General features: G+C 42.3%; 1 protein-coding gene across 1 annotated transcript; it reads right to left on the bottom strand.

Moving 5' to 3' along the window:
* Positions 1-250: 250 nt before the first annotated feature.
* Positions 251-8,750, bottom strand: C12H9orf40 (chromosome 12 C9orf40 homolog). The gene is made up of 2 exons (XM_059143580.1): positions 8,002-8,750; positions 251-1,485 (listed from the first exon to the last, which is right to left on the bottom strand). The coding sequence occupies exons 1-2, from the start codon at positions 8,434-8,436 to the stop codon at positions 1,327-1,329; spliced, it is 594 nt and encodes a 197-aa protein (XP_058999563.1). The 5' UTR covers positions 8,437-8,750; the 3' UTR covers positions 251-1,326.
* Positions 8,751-9,936: the final 1,186 nt, after the last annotated feature.

Raw genomic sequence — 9,936 nt, 5'->3', positions numbered from 1 at the left:
TAATTCTTAACCACAGTACAAGTCTTCTGTTCTAGAATATTCTCATTAATGTCAACCCATACTTAAATCCTACAGGTATATACACAACATTGTCCCCCCCCCCCTCTCTCACTGGCATTTATTACCCTTTCTCAATTTTGGATCTACTGTCATTAACAACAAAAAGTATACAGGGACAAGTTACTCAATTACAAATCCAACACTCTAGACGTAGTACAAAAGTTAATTAACTTAATCATTGATATTCAACTCAAACACAAACTGCTTACTTTATTTTTTTAACAGTAACACAATAACTTACTTGTAACAAAGTCACTGAAAGAACAAAATAAAAACAAAGCTAATGAAGAGGAGTTGCTTCATCTCAAATGAGTTATCTCCTTTAAACAGGAAAAACTACCATTAGTCTAGTGGTTCTCAAAGTTGTCCACGCATTAGGATTGGGGAAAAGGAGGACTGGTGTTTTAAAAAATAGCTATACCTAAGGCCCATCTCAATTAAATGGGAATCTCTCCAGTGGGGCTCAGGCAAGGATTTCTGAAGTGTTTTCTGTGTTGAGAACAAGTCTAAAGTAATAAGCAATAGAAACCATGCCCTCAAAACAATTCAAAATCAAGAAATTTAAAAATACAACTAAATTTCTTTCTTCTTACCTAGGAAAAGAGCAGGGGGGCAACACCTATTTGCTCCTCATTGTTCTTTAAGCATTTATGATTCCCCAAAGTAGAGTTAAACAAGTATCAAACACTGGAAGCTATGCAAACATGCTACCCAAATGGAAATTTTCGCTACTTTACATTTAGAAAGTTCTTTTAAAACTATGCCACCTTTAAGAATCCCCCACATTTTAAGTTTGCATAGATGTTTAAGTTGGCTATCTGTTCAACTAAGAAGAGGCAATACAATGTACTAGAAAGCATTTTATTAATAAGAGTTATTATAAAACAATATTCACTTCATGTACCACAAATTAACTTTTTGGTACAGAGAAGAGGAAGTATGTGTTCTCCACCTACTTTGAAAACTATCAGAATTCCTTTTTATAAGATCAGTATGTTCAAATTTCAAGTCTAAACATAAATTTTTCTTTAAGAGTACATATATAAAATACTTCCCCTGTAACTGTACTATATCCTTAACAAACCCCCTTGGGAGTTTCAGTAGTGACTGTAGGTATTTATTTTTCAAACAACTTTTCCTCATTTCTTAGGTTTGGGAATGGTATCACATCAAGTATGGAAAATAACGTTTCTCCTTAAGAATATGTGAATTCGTTTAAGAGATGTCTCCTCAAATTCAGAAAAACCTGTTCTTCAACTCCTTCTGTCAGGACTCCATGTCAATCTCAACCACTTCATTCTTGCCTGGAAGCGTTGCTTCTGGCAGGTTATCTTCAACTACATCTTCGATGTCTGCCAGATCAATAGGTGGTAAAGGATTCCTCCAATACTGGAAGGAGTTATACTGCCAAAATTCTTCATTGAGCTTTGGGAAAAAAAGAAAAAGGAAAGTATATCAACAGTTTATAGAAAGTCACTTTTTTTTTTTTTAAAGCAAAAAATTTTCTTGTTTTAAAACCAAACTCACTTAAGATTTTGTGGTCTTTTATTTTGCATCTTCAACAAAGACACCTTTAAATTCTGCCTAGTCGAAGTGCTTCATGGACTCAGTCAAATCTGTGCATTTTCATATTCATGGACTTGTGAAAATATTTTGTTAGTAGTTTATTTTAAAAGAATTTCTTCTTTTAAAGAGCTTCTCTTCTTGATAATTTTCTTCTTTTCAACCAAGAAAAACACTGGAAAATGGGTCTGGGTTTTTTGTTTTTTTTTTTAACCTTTCAGTGAGGAAAACAATTTATTTAAGAAATACACACATACCTTAAAACTTATTTTTGGTCTTTCCCCTGAGGTTTTGGTATTTAATTTAAGGGGCTGACTTCATATAAGATAAAGTATTTTGACATTTTGCCAAAAAACTTTTAGGCTATAAACATGCTAAATAGCAAGAAAATCTTAAGCTGATTATTTTATTAAAGATATAAGATTTGGTACACGGCAAGACTTTTAAATCAGTATACTAACACTGATAAATGCAAGTGAGTACAGGCCCTTTTAAAATTCAACAGATTCCTCTGAAAGGCTATAATATCGCTTCAAGCTATTACTAAGTGAAGCTGATGTTCCAATGAAGTTCAAAACTGGCAAAGAATGTCAAAAGCAACCCCAAAATACTTTGTGCAAGGAAGCAGCACTGGAATTATATACAGGATTCCAAGGTGACCAGTTTGAACGTTAACACCCTACCCAGATGAATATTTATATACCTATACTATTCAGTTGTGTTTTCACCTTAGGCTCATACTTGCTGACACACCCCTATCCAACAGAAATAATGAAAGCCACGTACGTAATTTTAAAAAGTAAAAAAGAGATGGAATTATTCTTAACGAAATTTTATTTGACCTGATATATACAAAATAGTATCATTTCAACAAGCAGTCAGTACTTTTAAAAATTAATGAGGTATTTTACACTATTTTATCATACTAAGTTTTCACAATCTGGTAGATATTTTACACTTTTAGCACTATTCAGACTGGCCACATTTCAACGCTTAATAGCCAGCCACATGTCGCCAGTCACTTTACTGAACTGCACAAGCCTATTAGGAAATCTCAATAGGAAGTACACGGAGAGCCTTAGACACCAAGGCTTAGAGAATTAAGAGTGTCTTTGGAATTTCTTTATAATGGGATAAAAAAATGTAATAATCCAAATGATGCCCCCCTCCAAAATTAATTTTGATAAGCAAACAGGGTTAAAAACAAGGGTCAAGATCTCCACCTTTTGGGAAAAATCTACTGTTCAAATTACCTACTTTAAACATGAGCCCAGAAAAGATCATTTAATGACATCAGTGTAACCTAATAGCTAAGAGCACAAAGTTTGCCACCAGATAGATCTGGGTTTGCATGATAACTCCACCACCCACTAACTCTGACCTTGATCTAAGTCTGTTTCCTCACTGGTAAAACGCAGGAAATTAAAGGCATCCAAATCGGCAAAGAAGAAGTCAAATTATCACTCTTCGCAGATGATATGATACTATATGTGGAAAACCCAAAAGACTCCACTCCAAAACTGCTAGAACTTATACAGGAATTCAGTAAAGTGTCAGGATATAAAATCAATGCACAGAAATCAGTTGCATTTCTCTACACCAACAGCAAGACAGAAGAAAGAGATATTAAGGAGTCAATCCCATTTACAATTGCATCCAAAACCATAAGATACCTAGGAATAAACCTAACCAAAGAGACACAGAATCTATACTCAGAAAACTATAAAGTACTCATGAAAGAAATTGAGGAAGACACAAAGAAATGGAAAAATGTTCCATGCTCCTGGATTGGAAGAATAAATATTGTGAAAATGTCTATGCTACCTAAAGCAATCTACACATTTAATGCAATTCCTATCAAAGTACCATCCATCTTTTTCAAAGAAATGGAACAAATAATTCTAAAATTTATATGGAACCAGAAAAGACCTCGAATAGCCAAAGGGATATTGAAAAAGAAAGCCAACGTTGGTGGCATCACAATTCCGGACTTCAAGCTCTATTACAAAGCTGTCATCATCAAGACAGCATGGTACTGGCACAAAAACAGACACATAGATCAATGGAACAGAATAGAGAGCCCAGAAATAGACCCTCAACTCTATGGTCAACTAATCTTCGACAAAGCAGGAAAGAATGTCCAATGGAAAAAAGACAGCCTTTTCAATAAATGGTGCTGGGAAAATTGGACAGCCACATGCAGAAAAATGAAATTGGACCATTTCCTTACACCACACACAAAAATAGACTCAAAATGGATGAAGGACCTCAATGTACGAAAGGAATCCATCAAAATCCTTGAGGAGAACACGGGCAGCAACCTCTTCGACCTCTGCCGCAGCAACATCTTCCTAGGAACAACGCAAAAGGCAAGGGAAGCAAGGGAAAAAATGAACTACTGGGATTTCATCAAGATCAAAAGCTTTTGCACAGCAAAGGAAACAGTTAACAAAATCAAAAGACAACTGACAGAATGGGAGAAGATATTTGCAAACGACATATCAGATAAAGGACTAGTGTCCAGAATCTATAAAGAACTTAGCAAACTCAACACCCAAAGAACAAATAATCCAATCAAGAAATGGGCAGAAGACATGAACAGACATTTCTGCAAAGAAGACATCCAGATGGCCAACAGACACATGAAAAAGTGCTCCATATCACTTGGCATCAGGGAAATACAAATCAAAACCACAATGAGATATCACCTCACACCAGTCAGAATGGCTAAAATCAACAAGTCAGGAAATGACAGATGCTGGCGAGGATGCGGAGAAAGGGGAACCCTCCTACACTGTTGGTGGGAATGCAAGCTGGTGCAGCCACTCTGGAAAACAGCATGGAGGTTCCTCAAAATGTTGAAAATAGAACTGCCCTATGACCCAGCAATTGCACTATTGGGTATTTACCCTAAAGATACAAATGTAGTGATCCAAAGGGACACATGCACCCGAATGTTTATAGCAGCAATGTCCACAATAGCCAAACTATGGAAAGAACCTAGATGTCCATCAACAGATGAATGGATCAAGAAGATGTGGTATATATACACAATGGAATACTATGCAGCCATCAAAAGAAATGAAATCTTGCCATTTGCAACAACATGGATGGAACTAGAGCGTATCATGCTTAGCGAAATAAGTCAAGCAGAGAAAGACAACTATCATATGATCTCCCTGATATGAGGAAGTGGTGATGCAACATGGAGGCTTAAGTGGGTAGAAGAATAAATGAAACAAGATGGGATTGGGAGGGAGACAAACCATAAGTGACTCTTAATCTCACAAAACAAACTGAGGGTTGCCGGGGGGAGGGGGTTGGGGAGAAGGGGGTGGGATTATGGACATTGGGGAGGGTATGTGATTTGGTGAGTGCTGTGAAGTGTGTAAACCTGGTGATTCACAGACCTGGGGATAAAAATATATGTATATAAAAAATATATGTTTATAAAAAATAAAAAAAAAAAAAAATAAATAAAAAAAAAAAAAGTAATAATAATAATAATATTTATTTATTTATATTTATGGATGGGATTTATATTTATGAATGGGGGGATGCAGGAGAAGGGGAGAGAGAATCTAAAGCAGGTTTCATGCCCAGCACAGAACCCAACTCAGGCCTTGATCTTACAACCCTGAGCCAAAATCAAGAGTCTGATGTTTAACCAACTGAGACAACTAGTGCCCCCAGGACTCTTTCAAATTCAGGATTAATACTGTAATTGCCCAATACTACTAGATATTATATCCCATGAAAACTATGAATCATTTCATTATTTTCTTCTTAGGAATAGAAAAAAACATTTCTGCTTACTTTCCATTAAAAATAGCTAACAGGGCCAGCAGAGTAATGGATCTGCATGAAGTGACACCATCATGAGAAAACACATAAATATTTAATTAAGTAATACCTGGTTAGTTCAGTTCTCTGGTTAAAAACACCAAAACAAAACAAAAACAGAAAAAAATCACCACCACCAACAACAACAAAAAACATCTGAGATAACTCAAAAAATATTCTGAGGTTCTAGGACAGAAAAAAAGGTATCATTATTCTGCCTCAACTGAATGCTCAATGTAGAAAGGACCTATTTGAGAAACTTTTCCTAAATGAGATTCCAAGGATGAGGACAGGGACTATTCTGAGTGCCAGGAACCAGGGAGAGACATTTACTACATAAATTGAAAAGCCTTTTTAGCTTCTCCATGTTTTCATCATAACCTTGTATCTTGGTTATTCACTATAAATCTCTTAAAACCCAAAACCTCCATCTTTGGAGGCAGGAAAGAAGGGAGCTGGAGAAAACAGGTTCCTCTCTTAAATTTGCAGAAAGACAAGAAGCTCACAAACAAAACCAACAAAAGGAAGAAACGTAAGGATTCCTGGACTTTTGCCAAAAGAAAAGAAGAGGGACTGTCTTCATGAAGAAGGTATGCCTTTGGCCAAGCTTAGTCCTCGCCCTGAGCCTGCAGTGACTAGGAAGCAGAGATCTGCCAAATGCAGTCACTGCTGTGAAAGATACCGGTGTGTCTGAAAGATTCGAAGAAGGTTTCTCTGTCAGTCTGCTAAAAAAATTCTCCTTCCTTGCCTACCTACAATTTCCATATTTTCCTCTTATCAATCTGTGGCATACTGCAGTCACTATGTTCTGGTAGAAAAGACAAGCCTATTTATAGGTGGGGTACCAAAATGGTCTAAGAGGAAAAGTTTTCAAAGTGCACAGTAGTTATCTCTGTATCAAATAGGTCTGGATGACTTAGCATTCTGGTTTTTTTTGTTTGTAAGTTTGTTTTTTAAGGTTTGCCACTGGCAACACACGAATATAACTGTAAATTCTAGTTATTGTTTTCAAAACATAAGGGCTATCATTTGGTTTTAAGTAAGCAGATTTTGAACATCTAAAAGCAATCCGAAGTCTTAAATCCCTCATGTTTTCTAAATTCCAAGACAACTGGGGGTGGAAATATTTACAATTTAGAATTTCATCCGGAAATGCTCATCGTTCACTGTCCAAAGGTAATTTCTCACAACCACAGAAAAAGCTCTTTCCTAACTATCAAATTCTCATTTTATTGGGTTTTTCACCAAGAAAACCTGCCAACGGAACCTTAATTCACTTTTTGTCTAGCAAGGCATTTGGAAAATTCTGTAATATACTTAAAACAATGGAAAAATGTGAGCTGGATCCCACGATGTAGTAGTGCTTGAAGAGGTTGGTGAACTGAGCCCTACATTTGGTCTTTCTATTGCCAAAGCTTCTGGTAAGTCAACCCAGAATTGCCAAAAACCAGCTTTAATTCCTAAGTCTGGGCCAAACCTGTCCAATAAATATTACTAATGCCAGCCACAAACATACTTTAAAATTTTTCTAGTGGCCACACTAAAAAAGTACGACAGGTAAATTTTCATTCCATTCTACTCAACCCAGTATCTCCAAGTTCTTTCAACGGGTAATCAATATAAAAATTTTTGAGATCTCTGAACTCTAGAGAGTATTTTACACTGAAAGCACACCCCCCTCTGGACTAGTCACGTTTCAAGTTTTCAGTTGCCCCACAGTTGCGGAGGCCATGTTGAAGAGCGCAGATCTAGACAAATCAGATCTTAGGTGCAGAGATGGGGCAGGCCCGTTCCCTCCAAAATAGTAACTCTTAACACTCTCTGATCCTAGTATAGTCGCTTTACTTTACGGTCGAAATTAATTTTCAACAATAATCCTTTTTCACAGGATCCGATCTAACACTGTGAGTTATTAAATGCCTTTTCCCAAAACAGGGGCGTGGGGGTGGGGTGGGGGTTCCTTCCTCTCTACCAAAGGGCTTACCATGCCTACCGGCCGTCCAACTGATGGCCACCACATTGGTCACTCTCCTTAGAAAGAAATCTATCACGAATTGTAGAAGAAATCAGCGTTAAGCCAAGGAAGGTGCGCCGCACCTTTCTCCATGTGTCGTTGGACAGACCTATCGCGGTTCCCGGTGAAGTCTCCAGAAAGCTCACGGCGGTCGTGACCCACACTCCCGCCTTCCTCTTTCTTACACAGGACAGAGGCACGGCCGGTGCGAGCCCACGTCTACCCCACCCCCTCATTTACCCAGGTGCTTTCGGGTGCTTGACCTCATGCTTGGCAGGTTTGGGGACTCTCCCCAAACCTGCCAAGCATGAGGTCAAGGGCTCTGAGGCCCTTCCTGTGCAGCCCGGGAGTCCGAGTCCTTCCTGCAGCAGGGACCCCGGCTTTTCACGCTCTGGGACTTCTTGAAGAACACGAGTCACGACGTGTTCCCTCCCGGGGCGCGCAGGGGCTGCGTTAAGGGTGACCCCCGTCCCCTCAAGCCGCCCGCCCTCTGGAGAGGTCAGCCAGCCCCCGGCCCCTACCTGGCGCGGTGCTGCACCCCAGTCTCCCGGCCGGGGCTCTGTGCGCCCCGCCCCGTCGTCGCCACCGCCCCTCGGGGGCCGGGCGCCCCGGGGCTCCTCCCCTGGCCCGCGGGGCCGCACCGGAGGCTGCTGCAGCGGCGGCTCGCCCGTCTCCAGGCCTCGGCCCTCACGCTGCACGCCGCCCGGAACGCTGCTGTCCCGGCCGTCGCGACGCTTGCTGGGCGAAGCTGAAGGTTCAGTCATAGCCCCCGCGTCGATTTTGCGCTTTCGGGGCAGCTCCGGGACGCCGACGGGCTGCCCGGGATGGGAGGCCCCCGGCGGCGGGATCCAGAGCGGCGGCGGGGGCGGCGGCGGCTCCTCGGGAAAGTCGCAGAGCAGGAGCCGCTTCCAAGGCACGTGGAACGTCAGCGGCTCGGCCGCACGCCGCTTGGCCATGGGCCCCGGAGCCTCGGGCGGAGCCCGCCGGGCGCGGGAGGCCGAGCGCGGATAACTCTGCGGGCGGAGGGCGAGGGCGGGGCGCGCGAGGGCGGGCGAGGACCAGCCCAGGGCGAGGGGGCGCCGGGCAGGTGGGGCGGGCGGAGGGGGCGGGGCGGCTGGGCCCGGCGCAACCCCGCGCGCTGCCCTCCCTGCACGCGAAGTACTGCCGGACGTTGGGGAGCTACCGCGAAGCGGCGGAGATTCGAACCTGCGCACAAGTGTGCGCGCGCGTACTCGCGCCGGCCAGGCGGAGCCGCTGGTTGGTGGAGACTGGCGGGGCGCGCTCCCGAACGCTCCGCGGCCGGAAGTGCGCGCCCGGGGGGGAGGCGGGAAGGCGGCTGCCGCGTTATTAAAGGCCCAGTGGCACGGTTCCCCGGAGGGCGTGACCTTGTTTCCCCAAGGGAGGGGAGGGGCTATGCAAATTTCGAGCTTGGGGAAGCCGTGTAGGTTTTAGACCTTCAGGATGTGTTAATTTTCCCTTGGAGTCAGTGGCCTCAGGGACGCTTGCGGAGGTTGAAATCACCTCCAGGAGCTACAGACTCTCAGCAAACTAGGGTTGAGAGGCACTGGCGCCGCATGAAATGATCCTTTCAGGCGGACCGCTCTACAGGGGTGGGGACTGAGGGCAGTCGCTGAAGCCAACACGCAAAGCCAAGCACAACAAAATCCACCCAAAGGGTATGTTTTGCAGTGACTGTCGTGGATTGGCACCGCATTCTTCGAAGATCTTTTGAATAAAAATTCACTGATGAAAAGTTGCAGAGGACATGTGCAACTCATCCAAAATAGCTCATCCCAGAGCCAAGCCTTGCCTGTTCCCACTGAAACCTAAACTTGTTTGGCTCTTAAATTACGTGGGAAGCACACAGAGCTCCTTCTAACTCGGTGCGATGATCTGTAGTGAGATTCCAAGACCTTCCTTACAGCTGAATTTGTGGTCAAGCGAAGTGAGGGGGGTGAGGGCCGTGAATTTGCTATAGCTTGTATTTCGGTGGTTGGTAAAGATACAACCAAGTAAACAAAAATGAGGAAGAGAGCTGCATGATCTTGTAGAGATAGTGCAAGGAAGATAACTATCCCAACTGGTAAGTACTTAACCTATATTATTTACCCCATGCCAAGGTTGTGAGAACATAGGCAACAACTTACTTAATAGGCACAGAAATACAGTCTGCTCGATCTTTCCATTTCTTCTTTGAAATTGATAACCTATCAGTCTCAAAGAGCAGATCACACAGATCAGATATGAAAGACCTTTTATTTGAAAGGTTTTGAGGGTGTCCTTCCCCAAAATGATAGAAGTTGGGGTTAGTTAATAGAGAGGTCCACTCCTTTGTGGTCCTCACCACAGACTCTCTTTTTCTAAACTGTGAAATACATCATATGTATAAAACACAAAGGAATGATAGATGCCTAGCACCTAGTTTTATATATAGACTTATTACTTGGGCCAGAACA

The sequence above is a fragment of the Mustela lutreola genome, chromosome 12, assembly GCF_030435805.1.
Source record: "Mustela lutreola isolate mMusLut2 chromosome 12, mMusLut2.pri, whole genome shotgun sequence".
Lineage (NCBI taxonomy): Eukaryota > Metazoa > Chordata > Mammalia > Carnivora > Mustelidae > Mustela > Mustela lutreola.
This window is presented reverse-complemented; position numbering and strand designations above follow the sequence as displayed.